Source organism: Penicillium cataractarum, assembly GCF_028827025.1.
Source record: "Penicillium cataractarum strain IBT 29864 chromosome Unknown utg000004l, whole genome shotgun sequence".
Classification (NCBI taxonomy): domain Eukaryota; kingdom Fungi; phylum Ascomycota; class Eurotiomycetes; order Eurotiales; family Aspergillaceae; genus Penicillium; species Penicillium cataractarum.
The window spans coordinates 2,433,662-2,454,622 of record NW_026622740.1 but is presented as its reverse complement, the minus strand read 5'-3'; the positions used below and the strand labels follow the sequence as shown (position 1 = coordinate 2,454,622).

At 50.3% G+C, this 20,961-nt stretch overlaps 10 protein-coding genes across 10 annotated transcripts; 5 read left to right on the top strand and 5 right to left on the bottom strand.

The window, feature by feature from the left end:
* Positions 1-41: 41 nt before the first annotated feature.
* On the bottom strand, positions 42-509 carry N7496_005396 (DUF427 domain-containing protein; the record flags this gene model as incomplete). The annotated part of the gene is made up of 4 exons (XM_056698325.1): positions 42-73; positions 130-210; positions 266-371; positions 429-509. 4 exons carry the CDS (start codon positions 507-509, stop codon positions 42-44), a joined length of 300 nt encoding a protein of 99 aa, XP_056556850.1.
* Positions 510-1,352: 843 nt separating this feature from the next.
* On the top strand, positions 1,353-1,901 carry N7496_005395 (cupin domain-containing protein; the record flags this gene model as incomplete). Its single annotated transcript, XM_056698324.1, has 1 exon — positions 1,353-1,901. One exon carries the CDS (start codon positions 1,353-1,355, stop codon positions 1,899-1,901), a length of 549 nt encoding a protein of 182 aa, XP_056556849.1.
* Positions 1,902-2,340: 439 nt separating this feature from the next.
* N7496_005394 (SDR family oxidoreductase) lies at positions 2,341-3,468 on the top strand (the record flags this gene model as incomplete). Its single annotated transcript, XM_056698323.1, has 3 exons — positions 2,341-2,360; positions 2,412-2,649; positions 2,701-3,468. 3 exons carry the CDS (start codon positions 2,341-2,343, stop codon positions 3,466-3,468), a joined length of 1,026 nt encoding a protein of 341 aa, XP_056556848.1.
* A 79-nt stretch (positions 3,469-3,547) lies between these two features.
* N7496_005393 (GMC family oxidoreductase) lies at positions 3,548-5,564 on the bottom strand (the record flags this gene model as incomplete). Its single annotated transcript, XM_056698322.1, has 4 exons — positions 3,548-3,747; positions 3,802-4,467; positions 4,521-5,098; positions 5,170-5,564. The coding sequence occupies 4 exons, from the start codon at positions 5,562-5,564 to the stop codon at positions 3,548-3,550; spliced, it is 1,839 nt and encodes a 612-aa protein (XP_056556847.1).
* Positions 5,565-6,065: 501 nt separating this feature from the next.
* On the top strand, positions 6,066-6,737 carry N7496_005392 (uncharacterized protein; the record flags this gene model as incomplete). The annotated part of the gene is made up of 2 exons (XM_056698321.1): positions 6,066-6,459; positions 6,526-6,737. 2 exons carry the CDS (start codon positions 6,066-6,068, stop codon positions 6,735-6,737), a joined length of 606 nt encoding a protein of 201 aa, XP_056556846.1.
* A 1,838-nt stretch (positions 6,738-8,575) lies between these two features.
* cat1 (catalase catB) lies at positions 8,576-10,977 on the top strand (the record flags this gene model as incomplete). The annotated part of the gene is made up of 5 exons (XM_056698320.1): positions 8,576-8,860; positions 8,925-9,150; positions 9,205-9,620; positions 9,670-9,834; positions 9,883-10,977. The coding sequence occupies 5 exons, from the start codon at positions 8,576-8,578 to the stop codon at positions 10,975-10,977; spliced, it is 2,187 nt and encodes a 728-aa protein (XP_056556845.1).
* Positions 10,978-11,234: 257 nt separating this feature from the next.
* On the bottom strand, positions 11,235-14,648 carry treA (alpha,alpha-trehalase treA; the record flags this gene model as incomplete). Its single annotated transcript, XM_056698319.1, has 4 exons — positions 11,235-12,449; positions 12,506-12,793; positions 12,845-14,584; positions 14,637-14,648. 4 exons carry the CDS (start codon positions 14,646-14,648, stop codon positions 11,235-11,237), a joined length of 3,255 nt encoding a protein of 1,084 aa, XP_056556844.1.
* Positions 14,649-16,450: 1,802 nt separating this feature from the next.
* Positions 16,451-17,580, bottom strand: N7496_005389 (non-structural maintenance of chromosomes element 1 family protein; the record flags this gene model as incomplete). The annotated part of the gene is made up of 3 exons (XM_056698318.1): positions 16,451-16,711; positions 16,777-17,393; positions 17,463-17,580. 3 exons carry the CDS (start codon positions 17,578-17,580, stop codon positions 16,451-16,453), a joined length of 996 nt encoding a protein of 331 aa, XP_056556843.1.
* Positions 17,581-18,107: 527 nt separating this feature from the next.
* Positions 18,108-18,483, top strand: N7496_005388 (uncharacterized protein; the record flags this gene model as incomplete). Its single annotated transcript, XM_056698317.1, has 2 exons — positions 18,108-18,179; positions 18,247-18,483. The coding sequence occupies 2 exons, from the start codon at positions 18,108-18,110 to the stop codon at positions 18,481-18,483; spliced, it is 309 nt and encodes a 102-aa protein (XP_056556842.1).
* An 843-nt stretch (positions 18,484-19,326) lies between these two features.
* Positions 19,327-20,035, bottom strand: N7496_005387 (zinc finger CCCH domain-containing RNA-binding protein; the record flags this gene model as incomplete). The annotated part of the gene is made up of 2 exons (XM_056698316.1): positions 19,327-19,655; positions 19,735-20,035. 2 exons carry the CDS (start codon positions 20,033-20,035, stop codon positions 19,327-19,329), a joined length of 630 nt encoding a protein of 209 aa, XP_056556841.1.
* Positions 20,036-20,961: the final 926 nt, after the last annotated feature.

Below are 20,961 nucleotides of genomic sequence, written 5' to 3'. Positions count from 1 at the left end.
TGATTCCAATGCAGTTTACAAATGCCAGAGTGTAGCGCTCATCACTCCACAGTGACTTGCACCTTGGACTTATCTGTTCAGACGGTAAGAATCAGCTCGATCCTTCATATTAGCAGTTATTCGGCTTACAGAATGCGATATGATCCTTAATATTCATCGCCTTTTCGTACGGGTTTGCGTAATACCAGGCAGCATCTTGGATGACAGCGTCTAGAACATTCCATCAGTAAGTATATTTCCACAAAGTGACGATCATTCAACATACCGCCGGTCTTTACCGAATAATACTCTGCCTCACCCTTCCACGGGCAGAACGTCTTCGTGTCAGAACTCTGGAAAGTATCCAGATCTTTAATAGCGGAGCGCGGAAACTGCCAAATGGAGTGGCGTTAACATGGATCTAGTCTTTCCATTCTCCGTCAACATACGTATACATTCCCTTCAACCGTTTCCCAGGCGTCAGCTTCAGCCAGCACCAGATCTCCAACTTTGGCTATTGCGGTCGGCATATTGACTTGATGAATGATATTTCTTCGGTGATAGCTGGATGGTGGTAGAGTGTTGAAAGGTGGAAGTTTATGGTGTCAGCAAGTGTCTGGTTTGGCCAACATGTCACGGGAGTGCGGGGAAATGCAAGCTAAACTCCGAATGGGGAAATCTATTATAAAGAGATCGCATGAAGTACGACTTGGAACTTCCTCACAGTGGACAACTTATTTAATAGAAACTCCTTCTACAGTACAGAATTACTTTCCCAGTCTCCATCTCGGTGATCTTGGAGTGCGTATCCATACCGTTAGTAACAATACCACCCACAAGCATCAGCTTGACTGCTTCCGAAGCTCATTTATACGACTTATTTAATCTCCTCATCGTCAATATTTCCCTACTTAGCTCACCCATTGTCGTACTTGTTGAGAGGAGGCTCATAATCCGGTGAGATTTGTCATGGTTTCGGACTTAAACCACTAATGCCCGAGCCGTACAGCGCCATGATTGATGGGAGATTAGTAAATGAGGACAGCCTTACTAAATGGGGTTATAATTGTTATAATTTTCGAGGCTAGTCCAAGAGCCAATTTAGTGTGATAATTGGACCTTCTACAATCAAGACATCGACACGATGGTGGAGTGGGATGTTTTGGCCCCAAGCTTATAAATGCTCCGATTATCAATCATTCTCAACAGGGCCGTCTTGAAGAATTAGGACTAATAGTAATATAGAGAAACCCCTGATGCACCGAAAGTATAAGTTAAAGCAATTTTCTAAGACAAGGGCCTAGTAACCAGCAAATTATCTCGTGAGGTCCTCTCTTCAAGCGTTTAATTACACCTCCAACCGCATGTGGAAAATGGACACTCCTGTTCGTCGCGTGATTACTGCACACGATTCCAAAGGCAAAGCCTACTTTGCTGCGGACGAAACACTCATTCCATATGATCCAACCACAGTCCCAGAATTCACCACTCCAGGCCCAAACTCCGGGTTTGGCGTTGTGCAAATTCACCGATCGCGCAGCTTCCCGGCCGATAATATGCGCGAACTTCCCGACCCGAACCGAACTCTCGTTCCTCTGGCCGATACCAAAGGTCCCTCCTGTCGGATCTTCGACCTCCCTCCCGCTGAAAAAGGATGGATGCATCGAACCTTGAGCTTGGACTATGCCGTCGTCCTGTCTGGGACTGTGGGTCTGATCACCGATGATGAAGTCGAGAAAATTCTCAAGCCGCATGATGTCGTTGTGTGTCGGGGAACGAATCACGAGTGGGTAAATCGTGGCAAGGATGTTGCCAGGATATTTGCTGTGGTTATACCTGCAAAGGAGATTATCACGGAGGACGGTCAGAAACTGGAGAAGACACCGGCTGGGCCCATTTTTGACCCTGCGGAGGAAGATTAGAGGGATTCCTCGAAGGGACGTTGTCATAGCAGCTTGATTTGAACCATCGTATATACTTATAGATGCTTTGCTGTAATATTTATCAATATAGCTGCAACATTGACTTCAACCAATCGAGCAGTCCGTCCACAGGTGCTACTTCACGATTGTTGTCGCTGCATAGAGATAAACCATAATTTGGCATCTTCACGTTTAATTAGATCCTGAAACGACAGCTAGAAGCATATTTCGTTCTACCCTGTTTGTAGACCCTATTGATGGAATCAGTGGCCCCCCACATTAAAGGTGGGGGTGCCACTATCGGTTCTTCACCTCTCGCCCATCATTCCGTAATCGGAGTTGGTCCGAGTAGATATTACCCCATGTCCACCCCACGCGGGGCTATTCGAGGTCTCAATCATTCAAGTCTCCGGCTTGACACATTGCAGGCACTCACAAAATGTCATATCAGCAGCCCACGTACGATTCATCCTCCATTCTATCAGGTTATGTAGAAGCTAACCGAAGCAGACACGTCCTTGTCACCGGCTCCACGGGCTTCATCGGCGCCCATGTCGTTGACAACCTCCTAGCTCGTGGAATCTCAGTCCGTGGTGCCACAAGATCGGCCAAGAAGGGGGAACAGATGAAAGCAGCTCGTCCACAATACGCACCAAAGTTGGATTTCGTGGTGGTAGAGGATTTTACCAACATTGGTGTTTTTGATGCGGCGATGGAGGGCATCGATGCTGTCATTCATGTTGCCAGTGTAAGTTCGATCTCTTCAGATGCCCTTCTATGCCACTAACAGGGCTCACAGCCGTTCTTCTACGATACCACCAACAATGAGCAGGAACTCATCCTACCTGCTATAAACGGCGTCAAGTCTATACTGTCCGCCTCAGCCAAACCAGGGAGTAAAGTCCGGCGTATCGTGTTGACCTCTTCTTTTGCATCGGTCGTTGATATTGACAGCAATCCTCCTGCCGGTTTCACCTACACCGGTACTCACTGGAACCCTCTTACATACGAAACGGCAATTGACCCCAAATCCACCTCAATCGTCGCATACCGCGGATCCAAAAAGTTTGCAGAGCTTGCGGCATGGGACTTCGTGAAGACTGAAAAGCCGCAGTTTGACCTAGTCGCCCTCTGCCCACCGATGGTGTTCGGCCCCGTTGTTCACCCGGTTCCCAATATTGACCAACTGAATGAGTCTAACGCGGTTCTTTGGAGTGTAGCTGCGGGTGTTGACCCCCTTCCCGGAATCCGTGTGCCGGCTTGGATCGATGCTCGAGATCTAGCTGAGGCGCATGTTCAAGCCCTGCTTAGGCCCGAGGCTGGTGGAAAGAGATTTATCCCTGCGTCTCCTGAGCCCTTCTCGTATGAATACGCAGCAGATATTATGAAGGAGAGTTTTGACTGGGCGAAGGGATCGGTCACGAGCAACTACAAGGCAGGGGAGAAGCCACATGCTTCTTACGGTGTTGACGGGGAGACGGTTGCTCGAGAGCTCGGGGTGAAATATCACACTTTCAAAGAGACAGTGGTCGACTTTGTCAAGCAAGTCAAGGACACTCTTGCTTGAATTGGTCAGCAAAATTCTAGAAACATTGACCTATGGAGAATTGACTCATTTTGATGACATGGACGACGCCTCAAGTAGATCAAGACCAGTCTTCTCGAATCATGGCGGCTCCCTTCTCTGCAATAGCATACACAGTTGCCTGAATGTGTGCGCCAACCTGTAGAGGCATGATACTAGCGTCTATAACACGCAAGCCTCGTACCCCGTACACTCGTAGGCGGTCATCGACGACCCCAGCCTTTGCTCCTTCACGTCCTCCCATCGCACAGGTACCAACCGCTAGATCGACAGTTAGTTTATGCAGCGATATCACACAAGAGATCTTGGACGTACGGTGCCAATCTGTAACTGTATAATTTGAAACAAAGTCCTCGTAGACACTCTGTTCAGAAGCCAAATCTTCAGGCAGAGGAGGAAAGACCCGCTTCTGTATAATTTTCGCGAGAGGCTCTGTCTGAGATATTCTTTTGGCCATTCGTTGACCTAGGGCCATAACATCCCGGTCAATCTCTCCAGGTCCTTGATAGTACCGTGGATCAATGATAGGTTTATCATCAACTGAACTTTTGCGTGACGGGTCCTGCTGAGCAGGTATGTGAATAGAGCCTCGAGAGAACGGATACTGGAGCATCTGCAGTAGAGTTCCGTATTTCTTTCCCGGTTCTGACTTGAAATATGTGCTCCAGTTACCCAGATCAAAGATGTACTCTAGTTGGCCTCGCACTTTCTTCGTTGAATCGAACTGTTCACCGAGAAGCTCGTCCTGTAACCGTCCCGTCTCTTGGGCAATATTCTGCGCCGTTATCTGTAGCTGGGCCTGTTCGGTCGAAGATGCCACTTGAGCTAGAGGACAATAAGCAACAGAACAGGGTAACACAGTCCATGGCCCAGTTTGTGAAGCGTAGTATGCTCGGTCGGCGGCCTCACGCAAGATAGTGTCGTTGAGAATGTCGTCGCGAGATGAGAGGGTTGGTGAAACTTCAAAAATAGTTGCAGTCACTAGTAAACTTGTTAGACTGAGCTCTAGTCTCAAACAAGGAGACAAATCATACTCATATGATCCTGCAGGTTCTCTCCAATGTTCGAGTTATCGATCTTTACATCGATTCCAGCCGCTTCGAGCACCTTTCTTTGACCAATGCCCGAGAGCTCTAATAGTTGCGGCGACTGTATACTACCTGCGGATAAGATCACCTCGCGGATAGTCTTGATGTCCTTCTCCTCGTCGCCATATCGCACTCTCACGCCAGTCGCATTCCACTCGCCATTGGTCATTTCTATCAGCACATTCAGCACGGTCGCATTGGTCAGGACATGTAAGTTCCTCCTCCCTGCGACCGGCGCATAGTAAGCTGATGCAGAGTAACTTCGCTCCTGTCGATGAGGGTTTATCGTGCACACCATGTTCCAGACTCCGCAATTTGAGCCAGCGAGGGAATCGGGACTAGAAGCCGCCCCCAATTCATTAAGAGCGGTATGCCAGTACTGATGTGCTGGTCCGTACTGTTTAATATGCGTGGTATGAAGAGGCCCACTGGTCCCATTGAATTCATCGTCATAAGAAGAGTGATAATACTGTTGATGTGCAGCGCTGGGTTGATGGAAGGTCTCGCTTCGTCGAAAATACGGACTGCGACTGTTAGTCACATCAAACCCGGGGAGAGATGGTCAGCAACCCGACTCGATGGCGATAGAACTTACAGTAAATCATCCCATCCCCAGCCTTTGTTGCCTAGCCGGGCCCACGCATCATAGTCTTCGCGATGGCCACGATTCCAAGCCATGAAATTCAGTGCACTGGTACCACCCAGTACTCGTCCTCGAGGCCACTTGAGCGATCGCCCTCCAATACCTGGCTGAGGAGTGGTTTCAAACTGCCAGTCATACTTGGATCCGATAGTCTCGCCATAGCGACCTGGCACTGTAATCGCACCGCCATCTTCCCCGTTTAGCGCTGAAGGACCAGCTTCGATCACCCCCACGTTTACTTCAGGGTCTTCACTGAGACGGGCTGCGACTGCTAACCCTGCAGTGCCGCCTCCCACGATAATATAGTGTAAAGGGAGCTGGCAGAAAGTTTCAAAGTCTTGAAACATGATGAGTTGCTCGTTTGTGATGTGGAACCCCGCGATGAGGGGCAAGTCTTGGAATGTACAAGGCTCCTGCAGATTAGTACATCAGCCCCAAATGCAGAGAGATCGACAAGACGGCAAAAGCCATTCTTATTCGCTCGATAATACTAACCTTTTAAAGGAATTGAAAGCAACTTCCTGAAATGAACATCCTACGGGAGCTTATTTTCAGCTCTAATCTGGACCATACCACGGTAGCGTTTCAATTCGTGTCTTTCTAGATGTGATTGGTCACTTTCTTTAGGCGCCACAGTAAGACCGAACAGAAGCTCGCATTAGTCTACGAGTCTGGGAGGGGTTGCCTCAACAAGAGATTTAGTATTACCAACGCAGTCATGGTGGTTTAATTTAAATCTGGCTACACCGACCGTCTCGTCCACATTTCACTCACGACCACCTCGTCTCCAGCAACAGCTCGAGTGAAACACAACACCAGTTCCACGACATAAAAAGCCCGATCACAACATGGCGACCGCGGGCACTCTCAAGCTCGAACCAGCCACTCTCGAAGATGCCCCCGCTATTGCGGAACTGTGGTTTGCGGCCTTCACAGACCCTGACATGCGACACTTGTTCCCCGACACACCCGGATTCCGTCAATGGTGGATTAAGGCTAATCACGATGATATGATCAACAAGCCATTCCAGAAGTATATAAAAGTGGTCGACACAGCTTCTACCGATGAGCAGGGCCGACCGCGGATGATTGCGTATGCCAAATGGGACTTGTCCATGCTTTCCGATCGGGGGACTCGCTATCCACCTTGGCATGAAGACCAGCCTGCGGATGAATGTGCTGCCTTCTTTGACGGGGTCGATCAAAATCGGATTCGAATCATGGGGGATCTGAAGCATTATTGTAAGATCTACATTCTAAATCTATTTGCTTTTTTTTGCTATGTTGAGTGCTAATCTGCGATGTTAGATCTTGACATGCTGGGTACACACCCGGACTACAGGAAGCGAGGTGCAGGTTCTATGCTTGTCAAATGGGGATGTGATTTGGCCGATCGTGAAGGAGTTGGCGCATATGTTGATGCCAGTAAGGCTGGAGCTCCCCTGTATGAGAAGTTCGGGTTTGTGGACCACAGCCTACCTGGTTCTGAGAGTACAGTTGCCTCGATGGCGCGGAAGTAGTCTAGATTTGTATAGAGTTTCGAATGAAGGGATGATCTTCTTGTGGTAATAGGTAACTGGTATTCGACCATGCGTCTGTAGAAATATATTCCGCTGCTAGAGGTACCAAGGCTGTAGACTTGCAAAGTTCTTGAAGCAGTCTGTTCCGTAGGTATATGGCCACAGAGGCCTCCTAAATTGCCGTAGATGTGTAGATAAGCCCTGGAGGTGACTGGCTAGTTGAAGATCGTGGCTTTATTTGAGACTGAAACTCAGTATCCTATTGTCAAAGTCAATTTCCCCAACTCTATAGGGATAATTTCTTTTCCATCGCCAAGCTTCCCCGCGCAATGCCCAGCTTTGCCGCCATATACTCGGCAATGAAAGGATGCTATGACGAACCACGCGTGAGCAAGACAAGAGCCAGGTATATTTTTGCCATTCCCCTCATCTAGGCCTCCAGCTGCCACTTGCAATAAGCCTGCCGCTTGGACAGCAAAGAAGGCCAGCCAGCCATGAGCATTGAGAGTCAGCCACAGGCCCCCCTTCCCCGGGTTGGTCAGGAAAGCCAAGATCGGCAAAACTACGGAGAGAAATCTATCAACTCAGTACGGTGAAGATTGACATTGCAGGTAGACAGGGGAGAATTTTACGCGACGCTGCGCCTTGGTACTGCTTATCCCTGTCCCTTGCAATCTCCAGGATCAAGGTACCTTGTACTCCGTACTTGCTGCCCATCGCCAACGTGTCGTGGGTATATGATCCGGGGCAAATGAATCAGATCGATAGGGTCTGATTCGAGATGCTCGGCACTTGCAATCAACAAGAGCTGTGGACGCGACGCCTCAATTTGCGACCATGCAAGAACCCCTAGCTCCACCTTGAAGCCCAACCCGCCTCTATACGTCATTTACTGGGATGGACCTAACTAACAGTACCGCAAGTTGATTGTTGTGATGAGAAGCTAGGGACTAGTCTAACTTCAACGCTACTGGCCCTATGCTGCCAAGTCCGACATCATCTGAGGTTTTACAAACCCCCCAGCGCTGAATGGAGCACTGCAGATCAGTGGCTCCCCGTCCAGACCAACGCCATTACCAAGCACGACGGGCTCGACCATTTCGCTTGAAAATCAGCCCTCCTTCCATTGAAGAACGCTATCACTAGCCAAGAAGCATGTCCACTTCAATTCACACTCTGATCAATTCTTGGTCTTCCTTTCTAGGCTTCTACTCCGGTTGGGTCCGGTCCCCGCCAAGATGTTTGTTGCAGCCCTTCGGCCGGTGGACGATCGCTTCCTTGCCGTGCTAGTCCATTGCAACGATACTCGTCGGTTTTTGTGACCTCCAGTCTGTTGGTCGCCCTTTATTGGGCGTACAAGTTCCTCGTTCTTCCGGTGGATACCCAACCACATCAGTCCTAATTTCGAGACCAGCCAAAGGACAAACGGGTTCCAGGCAGGAAGCGTATTCTTGTACGATGCCGAATCCCTGCACGATGCCGAGACCTTTTTGTCTCCACCAGCCGACGAGCCAAGTCATATCACAAAACTGGAGTTCTAGCCCGTTATTGCTAGGATAATCACGTCTCCGCTGGATTGGCAGGCGCGAGCCCGTCGTGGCTGCGCGATGCCCATGTGGTTTCCTTGGCCCTGCATCATTCGATCGAATTGGATTCGTCATTGGCTCTTTCATAAGAATAATGACTGTCAAATAGATCCTTTTCCCCCGGCACAGCTTACTTCTTTATATAAACAAACCTGCTCCAACTCCCCAGGTTACGTGCGAAGATTCTTATTCTTGCTGCTCGTCTTCTATATTGTTCCCTTCCGAATTGAGTTACCTCTCGCATTCTATACAATGCATGGACTTGCCCTCCTTACGGGCCTTGTTGGCATTGCCAATGCTGCTTGTCCATACATGACGGGCGAGGCTGGTTTGGTTCGTCGTGATGAGGGAGATGCCACTGCAGGCACCGAAGAATTCCTGTCCAACTTCTACTTGAAGGACGAGGACGCTTTCATGACTTCGGATGTTGGCGGTCCAATTGAAGATCAGAACAGCTTGAAGGCTGGAGAGCGTGGTCCCACCCTTCTGGAAGACTTTATCTTCCGCCAGAAGATCCAACGGTTTGATCATGAACGAGTATGTTTCCTTCTTTCATTATGGCCAAATGGGTATCATGAGCTGACACCGCTTGGCTGAATAGGTTCCCGAGCGCGCTGTTCATGCCCGTGGTGCGGGTGCCCATGGTGTTTTCACATCCTACGGTGACTGGTCGAATATCACCGCTGCTTCCTTCCTCTCTGTGAAGGACAAAGAGACCCCCGTCTTCGTTCGCTTCTCAACCGTCGCTGGAAGTCGCGGAAGTGCCGATACGGCTCGCGACGTGCACGGCTTTGCAACTCGCTTCTATACTGATGAAGGAAACTTTGGTATCTATCTTGATCCTCGAAACCCTGTCAGGACATACCTCTGACAAAAGTTAGATATCGTCGGCAACAACATCCCCGTATTCTTCATCCAGGATGCTATCAAGTTCCCCGACTTGATCCACGCAGTGAAGCCTCGAGGCGACAATGAGATCCCTCAAGCAGCGACTGCGCACGACTCTGCTTGGGACTTCTTCAGCCAGCAGCCCAGTACTCTGCATACGCTTCTATGGGCAATGGCTGGCCACGGTATTCCTCGATCCTTCCGACACGTCGACGGTTTTGGTGTGCACACCTTCCGTCTGGTCACCGAAGATGGTGAATCCAAGCTGGTCAAGTTCCACTGGAAGGGCCTTCAGGGTAAGGCTAGCCTGGTGTGGGAGGAGGCACAGCAGGTGTCCGGTAAGAATGGGGACTTTATGCGTCAGGACCTGTTTGATGCTATCGAAGCCGGTCGATATCCAGAGTGGGAGGTACGTACTTCCACCGTCAGCAGATATTCATCTTGCTAACAGCACCTAGCTCGGCGTTCAAATCATGGACGAAGATGATCAACTCCGCTTTGGATTCGACCTTCTTGATCCGACCAAGATCGTTCCCGAGGAATACGTGCCAGTCACCAAGCTGGGCAAGATGCAGTTGAATCGGAACCCAATGAACTACTTTGCAGAGACTGAACAAGTCATGGTACATATTCCGTTCTGTATGCCAGTCAACACTTGCTGATAGTCTTAGTTCCAACCTGGTCACATCGTTCGTGGTGTTGACTTCACCGAAGATCCACTTCTCCAGGGTCGCCTCTTCTCCTATCTGGACACTCAACTCAATCGAAATGGCGGCCCCAACTTCGAACAGATTCCCATCAATCGTCCCCGCGTCCCCATTCACAACAACAACCGCGATGGAGCTGGCCAGATGTTCATCCCCCTCAACCCGAACGCCTACACACCCAACACGCTCAACAACGGTTCCCCGAAACAGGCCAATCAAACCGTCGGCAACGGCTTCTTCACCGCGTCCAGCCGTACAACAAGCGGCAAGTTGCTTCGTGCCGTCAGCTCTACCTTCGAGGATGTCTGGTCGCAGCCGCGCCTGTTCTGGAACTCGCTCGTGCCCGCGGAAAAGCAGTTCGTCGTGGACGCGATGCGCTTCGAGAGTGCTAATGTTAAGAGCACCATCGTTCGTGACAACGTCATCATCCAGCTTAACCGCATCAGCAATGACCTTGCAAAGCGCGTCGCTGAGGCGATCGGTGCTACAGTACCCGAGCCTGACCCGACTTACTATCACGATAACACAACGGCGAACATCGGCGCCTTCGGACAGAGGCTGTTGAAGCTGGATGGCCTGAAGGTGGGCATTCTTGCCTCCGTTTCGAATGCATCGTCTATCGCCCAAGGCGCCGAGCTTCAGAGCCAGCTTAAAGAAGTTGGCGTCGATGTGTTTGTTGTCGGCGAGCGACTGGCCGATGGTGTGAACCAGACGTATTCGGCAACGGATGCCATCAACTTTGACGCCGTGATCGTTGCAGATGGCGCCGAGGGGCTGTTCGGCTCCAACTCCTTTACCGCATTGCCCACGGCGAAGGCGTCGGGCGCTACCTCCTTGTACCCGGCTGGTCGGCCCTTGGAGATTCTTGTCGATGCATTCCGCTTTGGCAAGCCCGTCGGTACTCTGGGCCAGGGTGTTCTTGCGCTGGATGATGCACAGATCTCTGCTGACCGAGACGGCGTGTACGTCGCGGATGCGATTGATGACGATTTCGCCAACCATGTGAAGGATGGACTACTTACGTTCAAGTTCTTGGATCGATTTGCGCTGGATGAGTAAACGCAGAGGATGAGTTACTCTATTATATTATCACTGTTTGGGGATGACTCGTCTTCGAGATCGTCTTTATGATTATTATTATGTTGCTTGAGTCTTGACACGGCCGTTGTATGTACTACATCCTGCAGGAATGAATCACGATGACACCAGGAATGATAAATCCTATTCTGCTCAACGATAGAACTAAACCCGGTGCGAATACTATATATACAAATCATCTCCTTCGATCACTCATCAATCTGCTCCAGACGGTTCACTTACAATCCGCTCTTGACAGAATTCTTATACCGACGCTCCATGAACGCCCGCGAGCCAGCCATACTAGCCGCGATACGAGCATTCATAGCGCGCTTAGCAGAACCACCACTCTGACTGTCACTAGAGTTCTGCCCGATAATCGCCCACTCAGCAACAGTCGCACCAGTCCCATTCCCAGCCTTAACATCGACCTCATCAAGCGCCTGATTACCCACAATAAGCAACGAGGCAAACCGCGCCACAGGCACAGGACTCGAAAGCGTCACATTCGTAGTATTCCCGACCGGAATAGCGATAGCATCCAAATTGGTCACACCCTCCTGATACGGATTGGACAAGGTGATATTCCTCAGCGAACTAATCACCTGGTAATCACTGCTAGACCCGGACTCGTAGGTCTGCGCGGGATTGGACAGGGTCTTGTTGTGGAAGATGATGGTTGCGTTGATCGGTGGTGCTTGGGCCCAATCGAATTTGAAGCCCGAGACTAGTTGGCCTGCCTCGTGTTCTAGGGAGATTGTAATCGCGCTGAGGTTTGAGGCGAGGCTTGGTTGCCATTTTGTGGATGTTGCGCCGTCGTTGGCGGAGATGGGGAATTGGCCCGGTTCGTAGGTATCTGAGGAAGTGATTGGTTGGCATTGGACTAGGTTTCCGGTTATAGAGTTGACGTAGCCGATTTGGCGGTTTGGAATGACGATTTTGCCGTGGGTGGATAGCTTGTAGGAAGTAAAGTTTGATTCTGGCCCTGCGTGCACGGTTATGGAGGAGTTCTTGAAGCGGGTGTCTGCCGTGTCGAGGGGTTGGCTGTTTGCCCGGGTGAGTGTTGTGTGGGTGTAATTTGACCATGCGGAGATGGGCCAGCCGCGCCAGTAGAAGGTGCGGTATTTCAGGTAGGGGATTTGAGGGGGCAGGTTGGGGTCGACGTGGAGGATATCGTCGGGCAGGAGGCGCAGTCCTAGGTAGCCGAATAGAACTACTTGGTTGGAACCGCCGTGGCCGGTTAGGAAGGGGAAGGCTGGGTGGGTGCCCCCATTTGTGGTGGCGTTGTCAATGAGTTGTTCGGACATTTGGTAGAAGGGGGCGCGGGCGTAGGGCTTGAAGGCGTATTGCGCGTAGGTGTATGCTGAGCAGCCTGAGGGAGACATTTCGTTTGCGACGGCGGAGAAGATGGCCCATGTCATGGCTGGTCCGTCGGGGGATTGCTTGTTTGCGTACTGTGGAGTGTTAGCTTGTCATGCTTGTGAATGAGCATGGTCGAGTTGTCACTTACGTAGTCAAGGTCATTCAGGGAATCCTGGGTGGTGTAGTTGGTGGTGTAGTCCAGAGGATAAGTGTTCAGGACAACATCGGCCTGCTTCACGACAGCACTGCCGTTCATAGTGGTGAACTCCAGAGTGACGCCGTTCTCACGGATGACCAGGACATTCTTTGCCATCTCGTCCCATGTGGCGTTCTCAGCGAGACCAAACTGCTGGCGGAATTGATTGGCATACGACAGAGTCTGAGCAATGAGCGGCATAGTGAAGCCACCCGCGTCGACGTGGTTGGCATACTCGTCCTGGAAATTGTTAGATTGTCATCAATAGTGAAGACAGAGGTCGATACTCACAGGATCAGTCATATTCGTGAGAGTCCAGTAGGATCCGTTCTTCACCAGTAGATCGGCATAGAGTGTTGCGACCGAGTCATAAATCGGGAAGAAGCTCTCCTTGAAGGTCTTGTTGTCACCACTAGCAACCCACTCGTTAATGATCGACAAGCCAATGTCACCATTCAAGTGGTACTCGTAATCCCAGCAAGGACCGGTAGCGGTACAGTTTCCAGCGCGTCCACTGGTCCAGGGATAAATAGCAGCATCAGGAGAGAAGTATGTCTGGTTCTGCGAGCCAGCATACGCAGTCTTAATGTTCTCCTGGGCCTGGCCATATCTGTCCACACGGTAATTGGTAATGCGTTGAGCAGATTCTGGGTGAGACGCAGCCAGACCGGGTTGCATCCAGACATCGGCATCCCAGAAGACTTGACCAGCGTAGGAGTCAGAGGTCAAACCACCGACGGAGATACTGTCTCGGTTGAGGGTGGTGCTGTTGGACATTTTCATGGCGTTCTTGCCGACGGTGTTCTGCAGGAGATAGTAGGTGTTGGCCACTGCGATCACGGCAGAATCGACGATGTAGCTGTCCTCGGGCAGACTGCCGTTGGGGAAGGCATAATGATCGACCGAGTCAACGGGCATGACACTTGCCCATTCGACAACGTGAGTGCGAAGTGACTTGGCATATCCGTTCATAGCCGCAAACGAGACCGCTGCCTTGGCGACATTCTGAGGGTTGGCAAACGCATCGGTAGAAGCGCCACCGACAAACTTAGTGACACGCACGGTCTTTCCCTTTTTGAAAGTGACGGGCACAGTCTGTGCGATAGAAGAAGAGTTGGAGCTGACATATGGCTTGTTATCAACCAGCTTCCGCGAAGACAGATCCACGCTAGAAGTGGCGGTCAGATTGGCGTAGATATAGGCCGTGACATTGGCGATACCATTTGGCCGCACAGCCGAGTAAATAGCACCATTGTCCTCGCCGGAATGAACAAAGTCTGTGCGAACGGCAGAATATCCCTCCAGAACATTGGCAATAGTTCCATTGGAGTCCTGGGAGGCAACAATCTCCATATCCACAACAGCCTGGTTGACATACAGCTTGTTGGCGAAGAGGCGGTACTTGATATCAAAGGTACCATGATCGCCCTCGGGCTTCCATCGATAGGACCACGACAGGACACCAGCCTGGAAGTCATAGGTAGAGGTAAAGTTCGAGATGGTCGAGTTATCAACCTTTGCATCCAAGTAGGTACCATTATCAAGCTCCAAGATCAAACCACTCCAGTGGGGAACACCACTGATCACGCTGTCACTGCCGTACTGGGAGATCCAGCCAAAATTCGAGCTGTTAGTGGTAGGCTGGGAATCCCAGAAACCACTAATCGTTGCGAACGACTGGCGTCGCGAGAAGAGCGGCCATCCGCTAATCACGTCGCCTCCCATAGCTTCGTCATCCATTTCGAAGAATGGACCGACGCTGGCAACATTGATACCGAGGTAGCCGTTAGCGACGGAGCCTCGTGTTTGGAAACGACCTTGCTCGAGAGTAGTGGTTGTCAGGAGCCAATTGTCGTCGTCCCAGGTCACGCCTTCAAAGTCGGTCTGATAGACATTTCTGCTTTTGGATGATGCGGATGCACCATTTCCGGCATAGGCCTTCAAGCATCTGTTCACACGGCTTGCTGGAGAATCCGCAACGGCCAGTGAGTCCAGTTGGAGGAGCACCGGCAGTGCCGTCCAAAGGAAAGACTATAGCGGGGTTAATACTGGCCCGAGGAATGTAGTGGAGTGTAATACTCACTTTGAACTGCATTTTGCAGTCTATCCTCCCACTGAGGACACTCGGCTGTGGTCAAGTGGGAAAGAAGTGGGGGGTCCTTCGACTATACTCCTCTCGAGAAGTGGTGGCAGAGGGAGGAAGGAGGGACGTTCAAGTAAATACAAAAGTGTCAAAAAAAGAAATGACGGCAATACGCTAGCTATTTAAATGCAAGTCCAGTCGTCGCCGGTTGAATTCAGCAAAAAGAGCGCCGATCCCAGAACCACATGGCACTTAATACATACTGTACAAAGCAGGAGTACAAAGTACCCAACTCGCTCAGACCCAAGCCATCCCGTGAGTTCAATGTGGGGAAAGCAAAGTTACTTCACGTTGCAGTCGGGGTTACGACAGCAAAACTCAGTGACTGGGTTTTTGTTTCGATGTGGGCAAATTATACGAGCTGCAGATCTCCTTCCACTGGGTTTCCCCCAAGTGGAGTTTTTTGTCTGTGCAGCTTCGCCCCGCCAAGCCGAGTCGTGGAGACAAAAAATGTCGTATGAGGCTGGTACAACTTGGACTTGATGAGCATTTATCCCCCAGTCTTTGGCTTCTGGTGGCGCCGGAAGAACCGGCTAAGAAGGACATCTCCACCCGGAAACTGGCAAAAAGCCATGACGATTGTGGGCTGATTTTAGGTTGAGATTGTGTAGGTTCTGGGAAATCTGGGTTTCTGGGGGGTTGTCAGTTGTGCCGCTCGATGCCGGTACTTGTTTAGTTTCCGAAGATTCCAGGACCGAGAATGTCATTTGTTCCCGGACCCGGTTACCAGGCAGCGATTCTGTTGGGAGCAGACGGCATCTCGTCATTAAGCCCGGATCCTTGGGAAAGAGGGTTGGCGCAGAGTTCGTGTGGGGTCAATTGAGGTGATTTTGGAGCCCCGGACGGGATCACTGACGCGGGGCCCATAAAATGCCCGACAAAAGCCCGTCATGGCTGGCCGGGAAAGGCAGGTCCCTGTGAGAATGAAGTTAATATATGAGGACCAAGAGGACGGTGCGTAAGTACTTTTGTGTTTGTTTCGGGTTATTCCATCGGGGAAATTGATGGAAATGTTCTCGATGTCTCTTCTTCATTTTAAGGTTGTCCGACCGTCGAGCGCCAAAACGCTTGGGTGCACGCCTGAGGCATTAACTAGTGCATAGTATACATGATACACTAGAGACATTGGTAAACTTCCGTTCTATTCAAGTCTATGTCGATAGAGACTCGAGAAAGGTCAAATTGACCCTGCATGAAACATAAGTCAAGTGTGATAAGCACCTACCCTTGATGGTTCTCTAAACAATAAAAATGGGCATATCAACAGCACTCCGTACAGTCTAGCCAGGCTTCGCAACAAGCGCAGCTTCAATTACGGCAGGGCCTTACGGGGTAGGATGAATATCGACTAAATGGAATGTGTGTCTTGAACCATAATGGGATTGCGTCGGCCTCTTGCCGAGCGGTTGGATCTTCTAGACTAAGACGTACATCACGAATAGCGAACAGTCGGAGTTCTCGAGAAGCGGCACAACCGGGCGATCAATGTCGCTCATCAGAGCTATGGTACGTCCATCTGGTTGTCGGATGAATCGGCGCTCTCTCTTGCGCCCATGTGGAGAACCTGGAACTTGACATGCCTGCATAACCGTCCTCTTTAAGGACTTGTGCCTGAAGATCGCAACACTCATCCACCTATGGTGCGGAGAGGGGCCTCTAGGACTTAGTAGAGGTATTGGAGAAAATTGTCCAAGGTGCATGGCAAAGTATTCTGATCCTTGATCATACTATGCGCACCGATCATTTGCTCAATTTCAACCCTCCTCTTCTTCACTGTATTCAGAAGCACCAGCATCCTCATCCATTAATTCAGGAGAGGCCTCAGTCTCTTGTCGCATACTCCGACTCGGTCTCGGGCGATTCGCCGCCTCGACAGCTCTCTCACCCACAAAGTTTTCTCCAGACCAGTCTTTTTTGCAGACAGGACATTTCTCTGCCTGTCGGGCGCGGAAGAAATTGCGCACACAGTGATCATGAAGACGACCCAAGCAATTCCGATCATCACACCGTTGGCCCTGCAAGCTCATAATCAGTACACCGCAAAGCCCCGCCACCCAGAAGATTCAAATCGCATACTGACCACCGTGATAATATCCTTGCAAGCATTACAGTTCTTAATCCGATGAACCGTCTGCCCATTCACATCCTCATCATTATACGTCGACACCAGCCAAGTCCGCAACTCCATCAGCCCACGCGGACTCAAACTGAAATTCCCCTTCCTACTAACTTCCAACCACCCCTCCTCAGTCAACAACTTCATCATATCCTGCGCCTGATGCATAGTCAAGTTCTGCGCCGCGCCGCCTTCGGCCTGTTGCGTGCCTAGATTGGTTGTTCGCCGACGGTCTCCGCCTGCTTTGTGGAGTTGGACGGCTTGCATGGAGCTTATAACCATCCCCTCGCATCGGCGTGTGTTATTCGTGTCGAACATGTAATCCAGGACTCGCTTGACGAATGCGATTTCGTCGGCGGAGTATGTGGTCGCGAGTTGGGTTAGGGGATCGCTGGTGGTATTGACGAGGGCGTAGACTAGTACGGGAGGTGTATTTGAGGCATTTTGGTGGGTTTCTTGAGGGTCTTGTCGGCGGGAGGTTCTGATTTCCAGGTCAAAGGGAGAGATTGCGGAGTTGGCTGTCTCGACGAAGGAGCTGAGGTCCTCTGGGGTGATATGCTCTGATTCAACGGTTTCTCCTTCTGCTCGTATGGTGGTGATTAGTGACGTTGTCAAAGATAATGGTCAGGAAAGAGGGGAGATATGCGTACGGTGAGCGGAGAGTATGGCTGCTAGCACTGGCTGAGCCTCTTCGAAGGTCATGGTTGAGCGGGCCATGAAGGCCTGGAGAAAGGCGCGATTACTGTCATTATATCCGTTGACTTCCATGATGCCGGAGTCTCTGGATAAGCTGTATCAGTAGGATTGAAAGTGGAGAGAATGTCGCTGCTTGCGAAATATGAAGGTTTAAAGGAAGTGGTGGGACGCGATTCTACGCGCCGCGTGTGGGGTGCCAAGACCCGCGGACAAAGAAGTGCTGTCCATTAAAGGCATGGCCGGCATTTGACTACTTACTACACTAAGGTTTTCAACACAACTTACACTTAACAAAGCAAGTCGTTTTTAAGATTCTTAAGAATTCCTATGGCTGCTCTTTGTGCATTTTGGTCATTTAGTTAACCTGTCTTTCGACATAGGCTACACCTACGGCCGTAAGCTAGACCCACTTGACGATCTATAAAAATGTCTTGTATGCGGCCGTAGGACCAAGGCAGTAGTACATCAGCCTTGACTGATATAAATTCATTGATTCCAAAGGACAAACTCAAGTTTCAGAATTACCATCTCATCCTCTTTTTCAACTCTGCTTAAGAACCAGAAAGATTAATACCAGTACCGCATTCGTTAGTTCCAATATGCATTTCACCTTCCCAGCCTCTGCTGGAATCCTTGCACTTAGCGCCACTATGGTGCACGCAACCACTTTCGTATGATCCCACTCCGTTTCATTCCCATACCTACGTCCTTGGCTAACAATTCAAACCTCCATAACAGCACAACACAGACTCTGCCTACACCATCAACGTCGCCAAGAAAGACGGCAGCACCAGTTACGTTGGCCCTAACAGCAGCATCCAGATCTCTGACGGCTGGGCATATATTCGCGTCTGTCAACAGCAGAAAGCTGGAGACTGGTTCGTCTGTCGGCCGGGTGAGGTGACCTGGCCGGATTGGTATGGCGAGGTGTTTTGGTATCTAGGCGGATTGACCGATGCAAGTGGTATGTTTTAATTTTTTTTCTATTCCCTTTCCTTGTCTTGGAGTAGTGAATATTCGGAAGGAAGGAAGTGGCTAATGGGACTGGGATCCAGGCACTGAGATTGCCGATAGTGGCGATTGTACTTGGGGCACTATGTTCTTCGACCCGAATGATTGTCCGGCTGGGTATCAGAATCTGCCTGCGGCTTAGGCGGGGGTTTAGGGGGAGTTTGGTCTTTGGGGATATTGGACATATTACAGAAGAGAGAAAAATTGAAATGGCGGCTCGCCGTCCAAACTTACTGGTGGAAAGGAGGCCGTTTCTGGCGCCAAAGGCTGTCATTTTCGGCATCGAGTTCATAGGTCCCCATATTCTATAAGTAATCTACGTAGAGTGTTTGTAGTACAGTATGCCATGTCAAGGAGCAGATACCCGTCAAACCAGATCGACGTTCATGGTGCCACATCAAGATTAGTGATTCCTCAAAGTTACAAGGATCCCTTTCCCTCAAGAGGCCAATTACAAGTGCATACCTCTGCCATATAGGAAGCACCTAGTATCTACTAGTATAGCCGGCTTTCAAGGCGGTAGGCAGCGCGGTGTACAAGAACAAGCAGAACAGAGGACGTTCAATCATGTTAAAATCGATAACTTGCAGGTCTGATATCATGCGGTAAAATACAAGATGCCATTCAGCGAAAGCATATGCTGAACCCCCAGTCCTTACGGCGCTGCTTGCGCACAAAAAGCCTCGAAAGCGGCATCAATCAGTCCACAAACCTCGCCCAACGCCGGGAGTATGAAGACAGGAATAGAAAGGAAAAGCACATTTGCAGAAAGGAAACGAGAGAAAGGAGACCACCGTCACTCGACGCTTAATATCTCCGTCGAGTCGGCTCAGGGCTCGGGCTGCGGCTAACGCTGCGAGCATCGCGACCCCGTTCCTTGAGCCACTTCTTTGTGCTGAGTCGCAGCTCGCGGTCCAACTCGGGGCCGGGGTCTTTGCGATGAATGAAATTGCAGAATCCCCCGCGTACACATCCCTCTCCACTGTTAAGTCGACAACACGCTTCTCGGAAATCCGTCACGGGTGATAGTTCGCAGTATATGGGTCGTGCGGCGTACCACCGGGAGTTCAATGCATCGCATGCTGCTTGTGCGTCTTCTTCGTACTTGAACCGAGCGTAGACATTGCCGATCAGGTCTGTATTAAAGACAAGGTGTTAGCCACTTACACCCAAAGCTCCTGAGTGGAATCAAAAACACCGCGGGTACAAACTTACGGTCATTGTTGTTATCACAGACAACCAGCTCCTCGATCTCGCCATACTTGCACATCTCGCACCATACGTCCTCGTAGAAAGCGTCAAAGTGGTTCTGCAGTTGACTCGGGTTCATCTTGTTCTTAGGATCGTAGGCCGGGTTCTGGTACATGTTCGGCATGAGGACGGTCTGCGAGTACGAGGGCTTGACGTGCTTGCGCGAGCAGCGGTCGCCGTGGCGGCATGCGCCGATCTTGTAGTAGAAGGAGCAATTGACCTTGTCCTGCTCGGTACCGAAGATGGAGGCGAGGTAGTTGGCCATGATGGGCTGATGTGGAGGTTTTCGGTCGCCGGAGTAAGAGTCGTGTAGGGAGGTTGAAGGATGAAGGTGATCCGCGCAGGGGAGGCGATAGAAGCGACCGAGAGAAGAATTGCGAGGGAGCGGATGATTGCTTGGTGATATCGGATGCCTGAAGTTTCTGGAGAGCTCCAGTGGCACAGCTGACTAAAGCCAGGGAGCTTAAACCGGAACAACTATCATCCGATGCATTGTAAGCAGGGCCTTGGATATGTCAGGAATGACTATTCTTTGTATAAGAAGAGTGTTTAAGGGTGCGAATTGAACCAAAATCTCAGGCTTTCAAATTTCTACTTGCTCTATATCAAGGATTCCATCATCCGTTTCCGAACATCCGTATTGACATGGAAAAGTCATGATTTTACACTCCAGAGGAGTTCAAGGCGACGCTAAATTTCCAGGTTCTCAAGGCTTCAGGAACTATTCAAGTGTGGAACAACTAATCTACAGGATAGTGTGATATTATTTGCTCTATCGCTATGTTTCTGGGGGAAATTTATCTGGTTTTCAAGGTCTAAAAAATACCCGAAGTCTGTAGTCAAACCAGATATATATTGCCGATTCTACGTATTGTTTTGCTGGAAGTCGCAGCAATTCCATCCTTCGAGGGGATCTCTAACTTCGCCAAAGTATTCATATAGATCCAATTATAGTCGAGTTTTACACTCAATTTCTCTCTATTATCATGAATAATGTTAATCTGTCCTCTAGAGTTGCACAGCATGACGTCGGCAGGCCGAATGCCTCGGGCACCCCGCGAGATTAATAAGCCCCGCACCGAACGGCTTCTGCCAGCATTCTGCAGGTCCCATCGATCCAGTCATATCGAGGCATTCCAGGTACAACGTTACTCGTGTATATCATAACTTGAATTGTGAGCTACTTTCTCT